This window comes from Lottia gigantea (assembly GCF_000327385.1).
Source record: "Lottia gigantea unplaced genomic scaffold LOTGIsca_32, whole genome shotgun sequence".
NCBI classification, from domain to species: Eukaryota; Metazoa; Mollusca; class Gastropoda; family Lottiidae; genus Lottia; species Lottia gigantea.
The window spans coordinates 1707861-1728638 of record NW_008709073.1 but is presented as its reverse complement, the minus strand read 5'-3'; the positions used below and the strand labels follow the sequence as shown (position 1 = coordinate 1728638).

General features: G+C 33.1%; 1 protein-coding gene across 1 annotated transcript in view; it reads left to right on the top strand.

Moving 5' to 3' along the window:
- Positions 1-5682: 5682 nt before the first annotated feature.
- Positions 5683-20778, top strand: part of LOTGIDRAFT_119782 (hypothetical protein) — a gene marked incomplete at both ends in the record, with an annotated part of 29304 nt that continues 14208 nt past the window's right edge. The window contains 3 exons of the mRNA XM_009058033.1: positions 5683-5784; positions 15884-15973; positions 16716-16777. Coding sequence (XP_009056281.1) covers positions 5683-5784; positions 15884-15973; positions 16716-16777 — 254 coding nt within the window. The remainder of the gene's footprint in view (positions 5785-15883; positions 15974-16715; positions 16778-20778) is intronic.

Here is a 20778-nt window from a genome sequence, read left to right as displayed (position 1 = left end):
TAACTATAGTTACGCGATAGACGCCAATGCATGATAATAATATATAATATAAACAGGGAATTATTTTATATAGGATCTAAGAAAGTTGATAAAGAAATCAATGTTATCTAGCCTGACAGTTTATATCAACAAAGAAAGTTTGTTGGGTCAATATCTGCCTTTTAAAAAGCAACATTATTATATAGTCAAGTATACTTTTTTTTTAAAGGGATTTAATATCATTTCATCTGATAAAAACGATATTGGACATAAGATTTGAACGACATTTAGAAGTGGAGAGAAGATATAAAAAAAACACAAGGGGTATATTATGGTATCACTCACTTCTTTAATAACAAAGCACATAACGTTTCAACACAATTTTCACGTGTCGTCATCATCTGAAACGTTGTGCTTTGTTATTAAAGAAGTGAGTTATACCATAATAATATACCCCATGTGTTTTTTTGTTATACGATATTCGACGTTCGACAAAATCAAAGTCATAAACCAACTGAAATATCCTAAATATATGAAACAACGCTCTTAATTTGACAGAATATTTAAACATGAATACAGTCTTATTATCATTTTCCGACCAGCTGATAGAGTTCGAGAGCTTAAAGGGACAGTTGCACCCCTTTTTTGGGGACGACTCGTCTTTTTAACTTTCAAACGCGGATAATTCTGGATTTGAAGGCTAAAATTTCGACGGTGTGCTATGTACAGCTAACAAATTCCCGTTTCTAAGACTAGGGTACGATTGGTAACAAAATATGGCGCGACTGTCCATTTAATTTCAACACTTTAACAATTTCACTTTTCAGAATTAAAATTCGACTGCCTGTTCTTCTACAATTCAACAAAAATGTAACGCACCAATTCAAACTGGTGGTGTGGCATGTTACATTCTAGTGAGTTTTTCATTGCTTACAGTCCATGGCCTGGAATATTTACCCAATTACATATATAGGGCTACCACCTTTCCATACGGGTTTTGGCGTGGTCTCGAGGAAGTATAACGAATGGGGGCGTGAATTGGACACGATGCCACCTTTCCTATGGCCATAGAACAGTGTACAGTTCTATGCTGTGGCGCATGTATATAGAATATCCAATCCGAAAGTGTTGGCGGTATCAATCCAAGAATAATTGGAAGTTGCTTCGATACAAGTCACACGCTTCCAATGTACCTTTAAGGGATATCAATGTACAAAATGTCTGTTTGTTCTGGGTCCGCCAATTGTTACACAATTAGTAATATCTAAGATTACATTAAAGATTCTTAAAATAAACAGCAATAGTAAGTTCAGTTTGTTTTTCACGCCTATTAACTTTGTCGTCATGTGAACGCTTCTGATAGTGTAGATAATGAATTTCAATGATTTTTTGCAGGATGCACTAGGACTAAACCAAGATTAAATGGTAGGCTTTTCTAAGTGTGTATGCTTTGATTTTGTGATTATTTATTTTCATATGTTTTGATTTTGAAATGTACCAGTTTACATACATTACTATTAATCTACAGCTAAAAATGCCTAGAGCTGTGATTGTCAAACGCTTTTAAGATCTTTTATACTAAACGTTTGGTGACTGCTTACAAAAGGAATAAAAATCGGAGTAATGTTCTTGTCAATGGTAGATTAGATTTCCTTTCATTAACTCCCTGAAACATTTGCTTTGCATTTCTGAATTTTGTGTTTATCTTGTAAATCTCTTCAGAAGTAGGTAATTTGCTATCAAATTGATGTATTCCAATGCTGAAATTCACAGCCCCTACTTATGACCTAAGCCAGTGCTTCTATAAGAGAGTTTCTCTTATAAAACCTTTTACTACCCAACTCAGTGTGATCAGTCAGGTTTGTAAAGATGTAAAGAATCTTTCTTGAGGTCCATTGGCATCTTTTACAATTTCAGCCTAAATACGAACTTCGTACTTATTATACTTTGACTGCAATAGATATACTAATTTTGTACCAAGAAATGCAGCGATTTGATTAGATTGTACGACTTATACCTTGACTGCAATAGATACTATTCTTGCAGCAAGGAATGCAAGGATTGAAGGTTAGCAAATACGGTCAATCGGAACCCTAAACAGAAAGGCCGTAACCGTAAACATTATATTATATGGCTTTGTGTTCACAGACTTTCTGTCGAGGCCTCTGCTTGGTTGTAGCGTACAATCCAATCAAATCAACCTACAAGAAAGGTGACTTCTACAGTCAAGTGGGAAGTTCGTATGAGCTTGGCATTGTGAAGATGGTCTGATAGCATCGAATTGCATCATTCCAATTTTCAGTAAACCTTTTGTGGTTCTTACAATTCCACTAAAACTAAGAATGACGTAGCTTTCGCAAAGCCCTTATATATATAATTATAAATCCCTTTGCTTCATTTACGGTCAAGCATTAATATAATTACACCAGACAAAAAAGTGTTAATCCCACTTTTCCAAACTTAATATACTCGTGTAGTTTGAAGAAGTCTAAGATGAGTTCAAACTTGACTATGTTTGTATCAAAGGTATTTGAGTTAATGTCCTTGACAAAGTGCACACATTTATACAAATCCGATGCATAGTAGGCCTACTTTGGTTTAAATTGATTTTCTGAATTTTGCTATGCTTATTCGGATTGATATGATATGGGCCAGTCAAAATAAAAAGTTTTGTGAATTTTTTCCATATTTTTTAAGAGAATTGGAATATCAGCCTCCAAATAGTATACTGAATCTTAGAATGTCTTTGCATTGATGAAATATGCTCTTTTGTAAGTTTACATTGAAAAGAAACTCATTTCCCTCCTAGAAATTTCAACTCCAAAAAATCACAAATGGGCCTCTGTAAAAACAAATTATTATCAACGCAAATATATCTTAAGATTAAAAGTACTATTTTGAGGCTGATATTCCAATTCTAATAAAAATAATGGGAAAAATTCAAAATTTTGTTTACTTTGTTCACACAATAGTTTTAATTATAACGGTATTTTGTAAGATTATTTAGATGGAACTAAATAAGAACAATGTTTATTTGTTTACTCACATTTTATAACAAATAATAACAGCAGTCATCTTTAAATAAAAATTGAAACGTTAAGAGTAAAACCTGATAACCCACATTTTGATCAAAAATGAGTTACGCATATCAAAATGATCGTCTCGGGATCAGCAACAACTTGATATCCCTCTGAAAGTGATTTGATCAACCTATTTTGTATATACCTGAATGATAATTGATATAAGATAGGCAAAATTTTAAGCTGATTAGGGCCAATATCATTAATTTTAACAGGGTCTCTAATAATTGTTAGCTAAATAAGATTATTATTATCATTAGGCTATAAATAAGCTTAGGCCCATGCCCATGTAAGACTGATGATTTTCGGGGTCTAACTTAAGTTTAATCTACTCTGTAGAAATGATTAATGATGATTAGTTTATAACCAATACAGGATCAACTAGCCTACATCGGAATTATTGATTGATATTGCAAACAATTTTTATTATTTATGAGCCTTAGATGGATTCCGTTGATATTATTTAGAATCTCTTCCTTAACATTGATTCTAAACTTAGATTTTCATTAATTAATAAAGAGACGTTCGATTATTTTTATTAGGATACCAGGTACAATCTAGAGCCGAATAATTGACGTGGTTCCAAGAGGGTTAATATAATAACTAAAGAGTTGTCATGGAAATTATGTCAACATGGTGATTGATTCTTGCCATTAGCTATTTATGTTGTGACGTCACGGGCACATGTAAAAACAAACATGGCTGCGTAGGCTAGCTGTCAAAATAGACTTCACTTGCTTGGACAAAGTGTATAGTAAACGTTAAAAAACTATGGATTTATTAAACGGAAAATGACAGTAGCATGTGCGATGCCTATGGCTGATTTGTCAAAAGATGAAACTGTTGTCATAACGTGTCCGACATGCGACCAGAGTGTTGCTCAAGCGCCAGGTTCGCGGAGAACCATTTGTCCGAATTGTGGGAACTTTTACGACAAAGATGCAGCGGAGAGACCACCTTCGTATAGAAGAGGACGGGTAATACTATTTTTCAGCGCATGATATTTTTTAGACCGAAACATCTGTCTCTATTCTAGTATATGATAGCTATTTTGCCGCCTGGTGTAGATACAGAAAAAATAGGCCCTGTTAAATGGAGACTTAACGCATCTCGGCAGTTGCGGTCTTTTTTTTTTAACTTATATTAAGATATCTCAGATCTGCCAAACCAACCAACCAACCCGGTTTACCCCTGTCAGTATGACAGGTTGGAGGGTCTTGCACGAAAAAGGCATCTAGTCGTTTCAATGAGACAATAAACCGAGGCCTGTGTGCTACAGTCTGTGCACGTTAAAGATTCCTTGACAGTTGGAAATTGAAAAAAGATCTGGCAAATGTCGCTGTCCAGGCAAAAACTCATTGCACCTTGCATGGCATTGCTCGTCTTCTTAAGCCAAATACTAGGCACAGAAAACTGGGACATTTTACTCAATTAATTTCATTTCAACTTTTTATGTGTACCGTATCAGAGAAACTGATTGCACCAATTGGCACCATTCCGATCTTGAAATAAAAGAATTGTAAAGAGGTGTTCTAAACATTTTTCGTGTATTGGGGACACTGATAGTATTGATTTGCACTATTCCATTTTTCAGTTATTTTTCAGTGGTTTCTGTAATTCCACTAAAACTAAATGTTAATGCTGTCACTATCACAAAAACTTATATTATATTAGGACCTTATGCTTAGTTTTAGTTCTATTGCAGGAACCACAGATGTCTGATTGAAAATTGGAATGCATAGCGATGCTATCATTGTCCCTGCATGATACACATAAAGCTTAAAAATCGTCCCTAAAATCCAATGTTCTGCAGCTGCCACTGAAGATATTTTGGTTGTATATATGTAGGGCTATTAATTTTTGTTTTTTTAGGAGACATCAAATAAATCAGGTGGTGGCTTACAAACATTAACTAATTTCTTTAATAATTTGGGACCAAATAAACGATCAAACAGCTCTCACTCATCATCCTCTAATAATGAACAAAATAAAACTGAATTACCACCTATCAATGGAAATAATAAAGTGTCAAGGAATAAAGGTCCATCATACTTAGGACCATCTTCACCCAACAGCAGAAATCAGTCTTCCTCAGAAAGTTCCACAGTTCAACGAAACACACCCAACTCTGCTACAAGCCGTATTATTTATCCTGTAAGGACCAAGACAAGTGAACAATTAATGTAAGTATTATAATAACTTTACAACTGAACGTCACACACTGTTGACAAAAATGACAAAAAAAAACTACGAAAGCCTCCTTGGTCTATATTATGAAAAGGATTTAGTGGCAGAAGAGAGATATCTGATCATCATATTCTGTTGATAAAAAAACAAAGAACTCTTCACTGGCAAAGGTAAAAAAAAGTGGAGCTCAATTCAGTCAATTTCTTAATCACTTTCCAGAATAAAAATTTAAGGTCTCTTTCGTAATGAAATGTAGCATTGATGTATATATTGATGTTTATGTTGATGGTTATTATATTGATGTTTATATTGATGTTTATGTTGATGATGTTATATTGATGTTTATGTTGATGATGTTATATTGATGTTTATACTGTCATCATATTGATGTTTATACTGTCATCACTTTCAGAACTTTATTTTTTCCCTTTCTAGTCAAGACATTCAAGATTCTTGGGAATCTGAAAACTGGAAAAATGTTAAAGATTTCTATACAACTACTTTTGAATCTGTTCTGGAACTAAATGCAGCTTTTAAGGTAAGATTTACAATTTGAAATTTTTCAAGAAACATTCCCTCCAAAATTGAAGCAATATGTTCTGGACAATGGACAAATTTTGATTTTTTGATAAATTTGTTTTCTGTTTTTTACCATATTCTTCAAACCAATTCATATTCGAATGATTAACTGGATTAGAAATGCTTATTTAAAAGATTAAAGCTGCCTTGAAATTTTCTGCTGTGTGGGTGTTCAGTCGTTTAATTACTTGTTCTCTAAGTTACGTTTTTAACAGTCTTTTAAAGGGATATACTACCTCTTAGGATCGCCTAAAAATTGAAATGTTTAAACTTGGTCAAAATAAGTCTTTGTTCATCAGTGGACTTACCTGGTGTCAAAACTATACAACAGAATCCATTGTGTCCATTCTATGAGGTAGTATACCTTTAAATTGAGATTCTATATATTTGTTTACGCCCTTGAATCTTCATCAATATTTATTATATTTTATGTACAGTATGTCATTTTAATATCCCAGACTTAAAAGATAAAGAAATCCATAATATATAACAATTGATTGTGACTTGAGAGAGGAATTATTCGCCCACTTAATATTCTCTTTTTATCTGTACATTTTTAATATGTTCTCTCACCATTAAGTGGGCATAAAATAACAGAAATGTCTGATGAACCTCAGTAAATATTAGTTCAAAGGATACCCCATTCTAGTCTAACATTATTATAATTGTCATAAATGATATCCCTAAAAACCTACATATAGACACCAAGTGTGTGAATCTAGGTAGCTTAAAAGCTGAGATATATTAAAAATTATATTACGGCGGCCATCTTGAGGGCCATCTTGAATTTCTCAGAGGATTCTTCAGTACTTTTGATATGCTGTTTAGAAAGGTTTTGGGCACCAATACTGAAAATATCAGCTTGTTACCAATTTGTTCCACCTTTGACCCTATATACACAAATTGGTTAGATGTCAGATTGACATCAATTTCAGGAGTTTTCGTTAGTTTTGTCATGTTAGCTTACAAAAGGTATGCTGCACGAATGCGTTGTGACTTGAATCCTGGGCTGATTGTTAAGATCATCAAGTCACAAATGGTGAGAGCATGAAACTAGACAGACTGGATAAGCTTTCTTTTCCAAATAATCTGTCTTAAAACAATAGAAAACGAAGTCAGGATCATCCAGATCGCCAATGAACGAATGGAGGTTTGTACCCTGTGAATTAAGTATTCTCTCGTTACCAGAAGTTGAAATTGAATTTCGATCGTTACAGTGAATATTGATAAGCAAAAATGTTATTTTATCTTACTTGCATCATAAAAGTAAAAAAATTATACGAAAGGCAATGGGTTCAATACTCTGGCCTTTGTTTTGAAAGACTAACCAGGGTTTTTACTGAAGTATCGATTGAATGCACCTATTCTACTGAAGTCTTGATTATCAAAAAGGAAAATTATAGGACTTACTGTACTTTCAACGCAAACGATCACAATGGAGCTTGATAAACTCGACTGCGAAAAAAATTTACCCATTGAACCAAAACATTTTTTCAGCAAGTCTGCTATATCTTACGCAGGCATTAATTAACCTAACACTCATTATTTTATAAAAAATGATGATGACAAAGGAAAGTATTATCAAATCATTCCTAACTTCATGAAAATATTATTAACAGCCTTGATATGCAGACTATAGATTTTCTTTAGTAACTTAAGAACCCAAGTTAGATTTTTCCTTCTTAATAGAAAAGGAGGTTCATCAGCTGGGAAAAGTGAAGTTTAGAAAGGTGACTGCATCACTTGTAATTAACAGGGGGAGAGATCAAGCCAAACTATACAATGTATATAATAGTGCCGGCATGATATATTGGTGAATCGATGTATTGCAATGATACCTTTCATTCCATAAAAAAAGAAGGAGATTTTTATAAGTTGGTTTATCATATAACAATTTTTTTCACTGAAATTGTTAGAAACTTTTTATAAGACAGTGGACGCTAAGCACTTCTATCAACTATATTACCAAATATCACAGTTATAAAGTTATAAATTAATATATATAGAAACTTTGAAGATATGATGTTAATTTTTATCCCATTACCCCATATCGTGATATGTATTGTATCGTGACCCTTGTATCACAATACTTATTTTATCGTGGCATGATTGACGATACCCAGCACTAGTGTACAATATTGTTGTTGTTATAGGATTGATAAAAACATACTGCTAAAGAACTGAATCAATGAGTTATTTAAGAATTATTGATTATTGTAAGAAACTAAATGCTGATGAATAACGGTACAGAATGAGAAGCTTGTTAATTATTTATGACTTAACTCTTTAATCAAATGTGGAATCAAAAGTTACTGTATTCCCCAATCTAATGAAAATTAGATTTCAATTTCGTTTCGTAATTATTTTTCATCAGTCTCCATTGTAGTCTTAAAAGATTTATGCCTTGGTTGTGTACCATTAACATTCATTTCAACCAATCACGGCCCGTCATATGGAATTTGTGTCTAAATATCGATAATGAATTGTGGGATAGCGAAACCCCCCAAAGTAGGGCGATATGATCAATGAGATTCTCGCTTATAAAAGTGGTTCTGATTGGCAGGAGAGTGGCACGTTATTGTCTGCTATAAATAGCATGAAACAGCACCAGTGTGACCAATTACAGACTGTCAAAAATATATAAATATCGAATTGAAATTATCTAGTTTTAACCAGAAGTTACTGTTTTCAATTCAATTCATTCAAAAAATATTTGTTTGTATTTTCCTGAAGGCATTTTCTTATTTATTTTAAAGAATTAACGGCTGTATTTTTTAAGTAAAACTTTCAGATACGTTAAAGGGAGATTTTAGAGATTTTCTAAATTGACACTTATAGCATCAATTTGCACCAACCCAATTTTCAATCAGACATCTGTGGTAACACTAAAACTAAGTGTTTTATGATATCTGGAATGCCCTTGTGTAATAAAGCATATTTTGCGGTTATTGACGTCATCAAACACCTTGTTTTAGTGGAATTGCAGGAACTACAGTTGTCAGATTGAAAATTGGAATGGTGCAAATTGATGCTTTCAATGTCCCTGATTCACATACAATTTTTAGGAAACCTCTTCACAATCCCTTTAAAGGACAAATTTCTATAGATTTTGGTGTGTAGTTTTCACAAATTTGAGCAAAAAAGTTTTTCGTTCTGCAAAAAAAGCAGAATGCCCTTTCATGAGTAAAATATAAGGTTTTAGAATGTCAAAGACATAAAAATTATCTATGTTGTTTGTTGTGGAGAAAATTAAAAATATCCAGATAAAAACCAGTTTGACAAGAATGTTTATTGATTTTTTTTATGTGAGAGGAAATGAGGCATTTAATTCAAATTGAACTGTGTTGACACGGAATTTTTCTTTTTCCTTATATATATTTTTAAATTTGTTATTAATCTGTTTTTCCAATAATTTAAAGGGACAGATGCAGCATTTGCTGAAATAAATCATACCTTGGTCTCAGAAACGTGAATTGTACAAGGTACATGAGTTATTGCCCTTGTTCTTTAAAATACATTCCAAGCTTTAGATCTTATTCTTACCAGATTTCCGACAAAACTTGAACATTTATAACTAAAGGTTGAATATTTCATACTGGTAATTGTTACTGTTCTGCCAAATATTTTTATTCAAAATCAAAGCTGCTAGTGGACGTATATTACCTTGCCTGGCAAGAACCCTTTAATTGATAATGATGATGAAATGTGGGATAATATCCCAAAGGATAGTGATATGAAAGCCTCATTTGTTTTTGCTATCTCATAAATATTCACTGGTTCTACATGATAAGCTTTGATTGGCTTATAAATGATGTTATTAGAACAGGATTGCAGTTAAAAACTTAAATCACAATGCAGATGGAAAAAAAAATATCAGACAACAAAAAGAAAGCAAATTGTAATCTAATTTTGATTAGTTGGATTTGAACCCTACCCTTTCTCCTTTATTGTATAAATACTGATATTCACATTAATTGCCGTGCATGCTGGTCATTGACCCAATGCCTATTATTACATTGAGAAATCGGACTTAGAGTGGGTTTGTTATTGTCTATCAATAATTGATATTGCCAACTATAATTCTCACAAATAGAAATTCTATAGACAACTAGTAATGATATACAGATTATTGAGATATTAATAGCAAGGTTTTAAAGTAAGATAATTGTTATTTAATAGACAAATCATGTGAATGGCCAATATAATTATTTATCAGCTTCCAGTAAACAATAAAGCTATTTAGTACACACTGTGCGAATTTTGACGGCAAATAGCCAGAGAACTTGCATCTAATATGTTCTAGTGTTACCAGTGCTACGACATTTGCCTGAGCATTGGTCGAAGCCTTTGCACCAACATCAAGTGTGTTTGATATTATTCCCCTGTATATTCATTGCCATTGACTTGCTAGGCGAAGTCTATTGTAAACTTTCCTTTAACTCAACGAATCACAGAGGCCATAAGCATCACATGAGTCATGTGATTAAGTGTCCTGAGCATGCGTTAGTTTAATTTACAAGTCATCAACGTAGGCATTTGCCGAGTGTATCTACTGCTTTGGGTGAAGAATTCAGCAATGAATAGTTCGGCCATAGCCACCATTTTTTTTTTTTTTTTTTTTTTTTTTTTCCATGTGTATTGCAGGAACCACAAAAATCTGATTGAAAGTTTAACTAGTTTAAAGTGCTAAATCAAATATTTTTTAATTAACAATTTTGAAACAAGTTCAGGTAGAAATCCTTTATCCTTTCAGATATGATTTACAACAGTTTAAGATGGCATACTGTCCCTTTAATTCTTCCATTTAGCAATAACGTAAAGCAAATAATGACTAATTCAATGTACCAGTTGTTATTTTACTAGTAGATGGGTTAACAATGCCATTAATGTGTCATTTTGAGAAGACAATGATAAGTTCACTCAATTCTGTCTATATCCATCTATAATAATACACAAAAGAAAACCTTTATGTATATTTTTTTTTCATACTAATTCAAAAGTCCACAATCCAATAAAATCATTGACATGGAATGAGTCTGGTTGTCATCCTGGAAAATCCAAGTTGTCTTTTAGACTCTTAGACCCATTGTACTATCAAATTAAGACCCATTGTTCTACAGTACTACTATAGGATGTAAATAAATGACATATTAAGTGCTTTCTGCCCAGATAAAAAACATACAGTCTGATTAAATGAATTGTTAATGGGTTGAAGAATGACCTTGGTCAACAGGTCAAGATGTGAATAGGCAAGGTACAGTGTCCAGTGTGGTGATTGATGCAGAATTATCTTACAGCTACAGGTCTGAAAAGATGTGGACATGATTTGTTTCTTCTATTCTCTACTGTATTGATAATCTTGCACCAAGCAACACCCTAGAATCCCAGAATCTAGCCAGAAACACCTGCCTCTATTTCAGCCTCTAAGACGTATTTTGATAGTTATCGGCTGATTCAGAAAAAAAGTCTTTTCTAATTTTCTGGAATATATCTAGGTTTGCGGGATCCTATTTAAATAGATATGTTTAAACCTCCACACTTTTGAAGGTGTGGAAAATCCCTCTAAACAGGGCCTAGTTTTTCTGTCTCTACACCACCCTACAACTTAAAATATAGTTATCAGAATTCAGAAGCTGGAATAGAGGCAGATGTTTCTGTTTACCCGGAATCATATCTCGTTTAATCCCTACTTTAGTCATCTACCCATTGGTGTTTATTGTAGGAAAATATTACAAGGTAATAAAAAGAACTTAACGAACGGCTCTTATTCATATTCACAAGAACCAGACAACCGGTTTCCGTTTACACTTGGAAAGTATTGTTAAACCATGCCTGTTAATCTGCTTCAATGAAATCTATAGAAAATATTAGCAGGTTATTATTTGATAAATGGCATGGTAAACATGTGTTTTAATAGCTTAATCCTGTTTTTATTTTATCTCAAAAGCTTTTTAGGAATGTATGATAGACATAAACGTTTCTAATTAAGTATTCATTCTCCTGAAGAACTTCCTGTCTTTAAAGCGACATTTGCACAGTTTTGTTGACCAATCAAAGTTTAGTTAGCAAAGCCAATAGTGTTTATTTGAGCCATCAAATCCATGTGTGTCCAGAATTATCTGCATTTGAAAGTTAAAAAGATGAGTTGTCTTTCCTTGAGACACTGATATATATAGAAAAGACATCTATAGAAATAGGAAAAGAATTTCCTAGTTTGAAATATTATTGAAGGAATTATATGATTTTTGTATATTTCTAATGTACTATTTACATTATATACAAGGCCCGAATGGAGCATATGTCCCTTTAAGGTCATGGACTTTGAGGCACAAATACAATGTGTATTTCTGTCTATAAAGATCAGTTTTACATTTTGAATTTTCAATGATGATTTCAAGTGTTTGAATTACTAGGTTTCTGTAAGTTAAAGATTTCTAAAATAAGGCTTCTTCCATTGAAATCTATTGGTCATGGTTATATTTGACTTGCTCAATACTGTAATATCTTGGCCCAGAAACAACTAGACCTGTGAACAAGTCGTTGTGATAACTGTGATCAACTTGGCTGAAACTCCAGCTATTAAGTTGGGTATGCTGCTGAATTCTGACTTAACTTGACTTCAGTTTACGACTGCTTCGTGCAGTTTTACATTATAAAGTATATATTAAGGAGATGGAATACATTAAAATTTAGTCTACAATGAATGAAGGCAAACATTTTGTTTTTGGGATATTAGTATTTTTCTTTTTTCGTTTCTTAGCGTCTTGGAAAGGAATTACATGTAAATTTCACAAAATCACAATAATGAGAAATGAAAATAACGAAGTTGGTCGCTACTTTTATTTTCTAACACGAGATTTAAAATTCTTACGTAACTGTTTAAAAATTATTTTATCGATGGTGATTTAACGCTTTAATTTTTCATGTTGAAACTTTCAAGAAAGGTAAGGGACATCTTCCTCTACATGTTGGCATGGAGTATTATATATTTCACAATCAAGACCACAAAACCTCATTGAAAAAAATGGTTTTGACCTTTAAGATGCACTTGCTCTTACGCAGTTGGCCAAAAAAAACTATGGCGACGGCTTACCAAGGCCAACAGTGACTAACGGTGTTGGGTTTCGCTGGCGTCTTATAGGATGCCTAATATCAAATGAAATAAACTATGCAATTTAGACTGAATGATAATTGGAACATTGTTTTTATGGTGTTATAGATATTGGAATGGGTAATCAAAATAGTGCAACTGGAAGCCATTACTTGCAAGATAAATACCTTCATGTCCTAAATGAATAATCTTTGTTTTGATTGAAAGATATTTCTTGAAAGAAATGACATATTCATGTTAGAGAATATGTTGATTTGTATCTCGTAGCCCAAAGGTGATAGATGCGGACATTATTATTGATTAGGCTTTATTTTATTGTCTTGATCAATAAGTTCAAATCACCTATACGTGACAATCCAATCTACAATAGACATGTTTCGATATGTACTTGACGCTTTTTTTCGCCATTTAAATGGTAGTATTTCCAAAAATAGCAGGATATGACACTTGAAATAGCAATCAAACATGAGAATATGTGGTAAATCAATCTTTAATGTAATAGTTCATGATAGAAATATATCGAAGATCCATGACTTTGTGGCATGTCAGATCATTGAGACCTAGCCCAAAACATCTGCCTCTATTCCAGCCTCTGATAGCTATTTTGACAGTTGTTGGCTGGAGTATAGGCAGAAAATATAGACCCAGTTTTATGGGGATTTTCCACACCTGCAAAGTTGCATGTTTTTAAACATGATACATGATATTAAATTACATTTACGATGACTGTAAATTAGTGTTTAGCATAACCCTTATTTTTCGTTTCATTAGTAGGCCTGTCACATCACTCTGTGATCCTTGAAATGTTGGCTGTGCGCATATACTCTTAAATGACAGGCGAGAGATTAGTTTTGTTAAACGCAAAAAATTTGCAGGAACCACAAGCTTTACATAAATTGTGTAGGGGGATAATGATGGTGACTGAACAACAAAAATATCCATCTTTTTGCATATAACTGGATTTGGCAGATACAATTTAAATAAATCCACACCTTCAGAGGTGCAGAAAATCCCCAATAACAGGGCCTAGTTTTTCTGTCCTTACACCAGCTGACAACTGTCAAAAGAGCTAGCAGAGGCTGGAATAGAGACGGATGTTTCGGTCTAATTGAGACCTACTCATGTCACCTGAATATGTCATATATTATTCAGTGTGTTATTAATGAAACTCATATTTCAACAACAAGAGAAAGAATTTAATGACAATCCCATTTATTATAAAGCTGACATATATTATACCATTACCGTATATTTCCGAATATAATGCACGGTTTTTTACCCTAAAATGGGTCCCTTACCCTAAAATGGGTCCCTTACAGAAAGGGTGTGCACTATACACAGTGAAATAAATTTTGAGTTTTTTTCCCCTTCGAAAATATTGGGAATTGATGTTGAGGATCCGCCATTTTGTCTTCCTTCAATGCCATGTTGTTATGTTTTTAAGATCGTTTCGGGAGTTATAATAACTCAGACTTTAATGAATTTTATAAATATTTTGTATTAATATATTTCAAATTACTAAACTGAAATAGGTATATATTAATGTGTTATTTTAACGCAATTAATTACTTAAAGAGAGACGTTCTACTGCGGTTACAAAATATTATCAAGAAGTGTATATTTTTTTGTGATAATTGAATTTTAGCAAGAAGCTGTCCTATTTAACCACTTGGAGCAAATCTACCTCAGCTATCTTTACTATTTGCGGTAGTTTATTAAAATTGGTCATCCATATTTATCAAGGAAGTGGAAGTATTTCCTTGACCTATATTCAACTATTCATATGATAGTCTGAAAGCAATGTACTAAAAATGTACGAAAATCTTATAATTCCTTCAAAAATACCTCAAACTAAGAATTTTAATCACTATTTCTATATATGTCTTTTCTATATATATATGATAATTCTGAAAACACCTAGATTAGAAGGCTCAAATTTAGATGGAACAATAATGGGAAAAATTCAAAAAGCTATTGAACTTTGTTCGGTAATCAAGACATTGTCATTATTTCTGACAGCTGCCAGTGGGTGTATGTTATCTTGTCTGGTGATCTATATGTACAATACTTTTGAGAATTACCAGGTTAACATAACCTCTAGTTATGATAAATGTTTCAAATTCAGATTCTTAGTATAAAAGAGACCATAGGGAATTTCAATTTTTTCTATTTTGATCATTTGTCTGTTTTATCAGAAGAGTTTCCCATTGTTTTATTTCTAGTTGGATGCCTCAGAGAGGTTTTCTTAAGGTTTTCTAGCTTTTTATGGAGGTCGTTTATTGAATACATTTGCATCATTTTAATTTGTTGGTCCTTTAATTCTAGAAATTCTGGACCGTGTATGACATCACTATCTAAGAGCCATAGATGTCTCACTGAAAATTGGAAAGGGTGTAAATTGATACTATAAGTCTTAAAACGTTGCCAAAAACAAACAATTCCACTTATCTGCAGGTCATAACTGGAAAATACAGACCAAGAAACACTTAAAAGTTTAAAGTCATTCATGTATATTTTAGTTGAAATTGTGGTCAAAGACACCAAAGTGAACATACAAACTTGATGCAGGGCGCAGATTGCTTTTTCAATGTGGAGGGGGGGGGGTGCGAATTCGATTGCAGAATAAAGCGACATGAGAACGTTTCAGTTGAGCTGCTGGTGAAAGGAATAAATAATGAAAAACTTTATAACAATTTGAAAAATAAAATTTGCTCGTCACTTGACCATAAATTGTTTGAATAATGCTCCAGAGGAGCAAAATTTCGGCACTTTGATGTTCTAGGATGCCAAATCGTGCCTATTTTACGTCCATTACAGACACTCTACTCCACCAAGCTTGACCATTTGTGGGAGGGGGGACACAGGATAACATGTCCCCCCCAGGTTTTCTGACTGGATATATTTGTAATTTCAATTCTATTAAATAGCAATGTATTTGTCCTTTCAGAGAGATCCAAATAAAGAGTATAAAACTATAGAAGATTCGGGTCTTAAGTTGGATTTTATTTCAATTGTATATGATAATCTCATACAGTTGGTAAGTTCTAGATTTTTTTGAGACTTATTAAAGCATGTTTATTATAAATAGACAGAATTTGTCCTCATTCATTTATATAGAAATTCTTGTCATGTTCTTAGAGGTGATACCATATCAAAATTAGTCCAGATGTTGTGAATACCAAAATCACGCCCTGTATATAGAGATCTTTCATGAAAATTTTTCCAAATAGACTCCAAATTAGACCATGATTTACATAAAGCGAATCTTTCGCACAGAAATCAAAAGTTTGGGCATTGTAATATATTTAGAAAATGATTATTCAGGTTATTTCTGTTTTTATGAAAAATATTCATATTGATCTGTAAACTTTAGAAATCTTATTGTATTTTTCAACAACAAAATATTCTCAATGTTAAAATAGTGCTCAGTACATCAATTGTAGAGTAATACATAAACAGAACTTGAAACAAATTGTTATTCAAAGTTTAACGCTGAAGATCGCCAAGTAACAATATGTTTCAGGTTCTGTTTTAATATTTCTATTGTACTAAACTTTATCTTAAAGGAAAAGGTTTGCCATCCAAGACCTTAGTCTCATAAAGGTGAATTTTTCAGCAGAGTTAATTAGTAAATTTGTTCAAAGCTCATTGCCAAAACTTGGGCCTTCAAATCCATGTGTGTCCAGATTATGTGATTTTCGTGCAGTTCTAGTAGTTCTGAAGACTTTAATGTAAATTAAAAAACATCTATCTTATCAAGACCCTTTTGTATATTGTAGCCTCAAGATGTACAGAAAGATGTATTGAAAGCTATTATTAATAGTCTGCTGAAAGATAAAAAGTAAGTCAACTGTATTTATATTTGATCAACTCTGGGATGGCATTTCATTGATCAACTCTGGAATGGCATTTCATTGATCAACTCTGGGATGGCAATTCATTGATCAACTCTGGGATGGCATTTCATTGATCAACTTTGGAATGGCATTTCATTGGTCAACTCTGGGATGGCATTTTATTGGCATTTCATTGATCAACTCTGGGATGACATTTCATTGATCAACTCTAGGATGGCATTTCATTAATCAACTCTGGGATGGCATTTCATTGATCAACTCTGGAATGGCATTTCATTGATCAACTCTTGAATGGCATGTTAATTGATCAACTCTGGGATGGCATTTTATTGATCAACTCTGGAATGGCATGTTAATTGATCAACTCTGGGGTGGCATTTCATTGATCAACTCTGGGATGGCATTTCATTGATCAACTCTGGGATGGCATTCCATTGATCAACTCTGGGATGGCATTTCAGAAAAAGGGATCCTACTCGTTAGCAAAATAGATTCCTATTTCTCTACTGAAATAACAACCAAATTTTAAAAAGCCCTTGCAAATAGAAACAAAAGTTGTCTCTCATACACACAATGAAACAATAGCCAATATTAACAAATCAAGTGTTTGATATGGTAAAGTTGCCTTGCTGAAATTATATTTTTATGTTTTCTATCCTATTTATTTCATGCAGACATAGGGACCATAGAGTTTGGTAAGAACACAAAAAATAAATGTTGTATTGTCATCCAATCACCTATATTTAATGGATATCCTCCTTTTACAAGCTTTAAGACTCTAATTTATGCTGCTGTATTATTCATCTTGACATTTATATATTTGTGACCCTGCACATCTATCAGGTATTAAGTTGCACTGCCCAGTAGTGAGCTAGCAGTGAAGTTTTAAATTGGACTCATATCTGGATATTAAATTGACTATATCTTCTGAACGGAGAAAGCTATTGAGATGGAATTGGTATCAAAATGTAGCTGATAATGCCAGGAATCCTAATAGCTCTACATACACCAAATGCTACTTAATACCTGGTTTGATGTGCGGGGTCACATTTGAAATAATAATTGAATTTGATTTTGTTTTCCCAGACTATTTATAAGCAAGGCACCTAAGAAAAAGATTGACTTGATAAAATAGATCAATAGTAGTTATCAGCTATGAAAGTGAAATATGATTTACTTCTTAAAGGGATTGTAGACGTTTTCTAAATTTATTATGTGAATCGAGGACACTGATAGCATCAATTTGAACCATTCCAATTTTCAATAAGACGTCTGTGGTTCCTGCAAATTTGCTTGTATCACATAAGACTTTTGCTGCCAGCAAATTGCTGGGTGACGTCATAAAACACTTGATTTTAGTAGAATTTCTAAAACAACATACTTCTGATTGAAAATTGGAATGGAGCAAATCTATGCTAAAAGTGTCCCCAATACACACAAAATTTAGAAAACCTCTTTACAATCCCTTTAAATGTTATTTTTTTCTATAATGCACTTTTTAATGCACTCTATAATGATTCTACTTTTGATATATCTTTATTTATTTGTTGCCACTTTGAACCTGTCTCTAAATACTCCAAGATTTTCTGTCAATATAATTTAAAATAGATGACAACTTCTTTTTGTTTTTTTTTTTGAACTCTTGATGTATTTATACCATGGTTGCGTACCGGTACTGTTGAAGTTCATTTCAACCAATCACAGCATGTCATGAAAACTCTGTGTCGAAATATTGACTATGAATTGTGGGAAAGAGAAACCTCTATCGGCGAGAGGAGGCGATATGACTTCCGAAACGATACATGTTTGTAAAAGGGATTCTGATTGGCAGGAGAGTAGCACATGATTGGCTGCTTTAAATAGCGACAGTTAGTTAGGATATACCCTTCCACGTTGATCAACAACAACTCAAGGTTAATAGTGAGACTTTATGTAGAAAACCATGACAAGACTTCAAGGTGTTAACAGGACAGTAGTCAGAATGGCTAGGTTTACTTGCTTTGTGCTACATTGCACATGATTTAACTTGATTAGTGAAATACATCTTATGGCGTAGCTTGTAGTGTCACCAGACTTTGGTATAAACCTTGTTAGATTAAAATGGAGACCCAAAAAAATATTAATGAAACAGAATCTTTAACTGTTTGCCAATCCAGTATCTGTACCCAAAAAATTGTGCAACTACTGAAAATTTGTCATATTGCCCCCTTTAAATATAATTGCTAAATGTTGCAAACAATAGCTCTTTATGATCAAGAGAAATTTGATTCTTTGTCTTTGAAATACACAATACACAATCAGTAAAACAAATGTTTTTTTAAAAGACTTGCAATTCACTTCTTTAACAGTTTTTGATCATCTAATTTAATGACTAAAATGAAGTAAATTGTTGCAGCAGACTTTGGTCTTTGATGTCAAAAGAAACTAAAACATTAGTGGATGTTATATAACTTGAAATATTTGAAAGAAAACATTGATTTAAAAGGTATTGATTTGAAATACAGGAATGATTGTTGTCAATTGTTATTCGGTTGTCATGGTGTATTAAGAAGTAAATACTTTAACTTTTAAAGGTGACATTTCGGTTAGAAAAGATGCCTACTAATTGACTTTTACGACATTCACTAATTAGTCAGGCTAGTTTGTAGTATCACAGTAGATATGTCTCCTCAAAATTCTCAGTGTGCAAAGAACAGTTTTGAAAAAAAAAATGTTGATTTGAAGGAACAGATGCGCTATTTCTGGGGTTGATTTGTGGCTTGACTATCTGTAAATAGTCTTCAGAAGTACTATCACAGTGCGAAAATCACATAATTCCTTCAAACATACCTCTAAAGTTTTTTTCTATATATGGCCTCAGAAAAGACAACTCATCTTTTTAACTTTCAAACACGGATAATTCTGAACACACATGGATTTGAAGGCTCAAATTTCGACAGTGAGCTGTGAATACTATTACTGATTGGTTTAGCTTAAAAAATCCTGTTTCTGAGACTAAGTTATGATTAGTCATTTTGACAGCAGTGTTAGTATCTTGTTCACCATTCTCTATTTCAGCTAATTTTTTGATAAAGTTTTGTAATGCAATAAGTATTATTTGTAGGAGTTTTATGAGTTAACTGAATTAAACAATGATCCCAAAGAGCGACTCTTTAAATATATAATAGGGAGCCGCAGTGGCTCAGTGAGTTAGACATTTGCTAGGGTTCATCCCGGCATATATTGAGATGATACCTTCGGATTTTTCAACCCGGTTTCCCCTGTCAGTGATACAGGTAAGAGGGTCTGACATGGAAATAGCATCTACTTGTGCGGATGGGACAATAAACCGAGGCCACGTGTGCTTCAGGCTGTGTACGTTAAAGATCCCTCGAAAACAGAAAATTGAAAAAGAGCAGGATAATGCCGCTGTCATGAAAACATTTCCCTCATTGTACCCTGCATGGTGTTGCCCACATGGTGCAGGAAACTCCATTTAATTTTATACATATAATAAGTAAAACTGGCTATAACCATAAATGACTAGTTATATCATGACTATGTGTCTCCTGTGTTTATACAACAAAAAGATCAAAGAGATTTTTTGATATCATTCTATGAGTCTTAAATATGTTCCTTTGAATCACTTCTCTGTAGGTAATTCACTTAAACAATTTTTTCTAAGTATGATTAATAATGCAGGTAAGAGAGGTTGACATGGAAAAAGCGTTGTTCAGATGGGACATTAAACTGAGGCCCCATGTGCCACAGGCTGTGCACGTTAAAGATCCCTCAACTGTTGGAAATCGAAAAAGAGCAGGCTAATACTGCTGTCCTGGCAAAATTTCTCTCATTGTACCTTGCATCATTATCCAACATGGTGCAGAAAAGTAGGACATAAAACTCCATTCATTTCATTTCGAAGTATGATGAAGACATACTTTTATTATTTAACCAATCAAATGTTCTGTTCTGTAAGAGCTTGACCATCTGGGAGACAAAATGA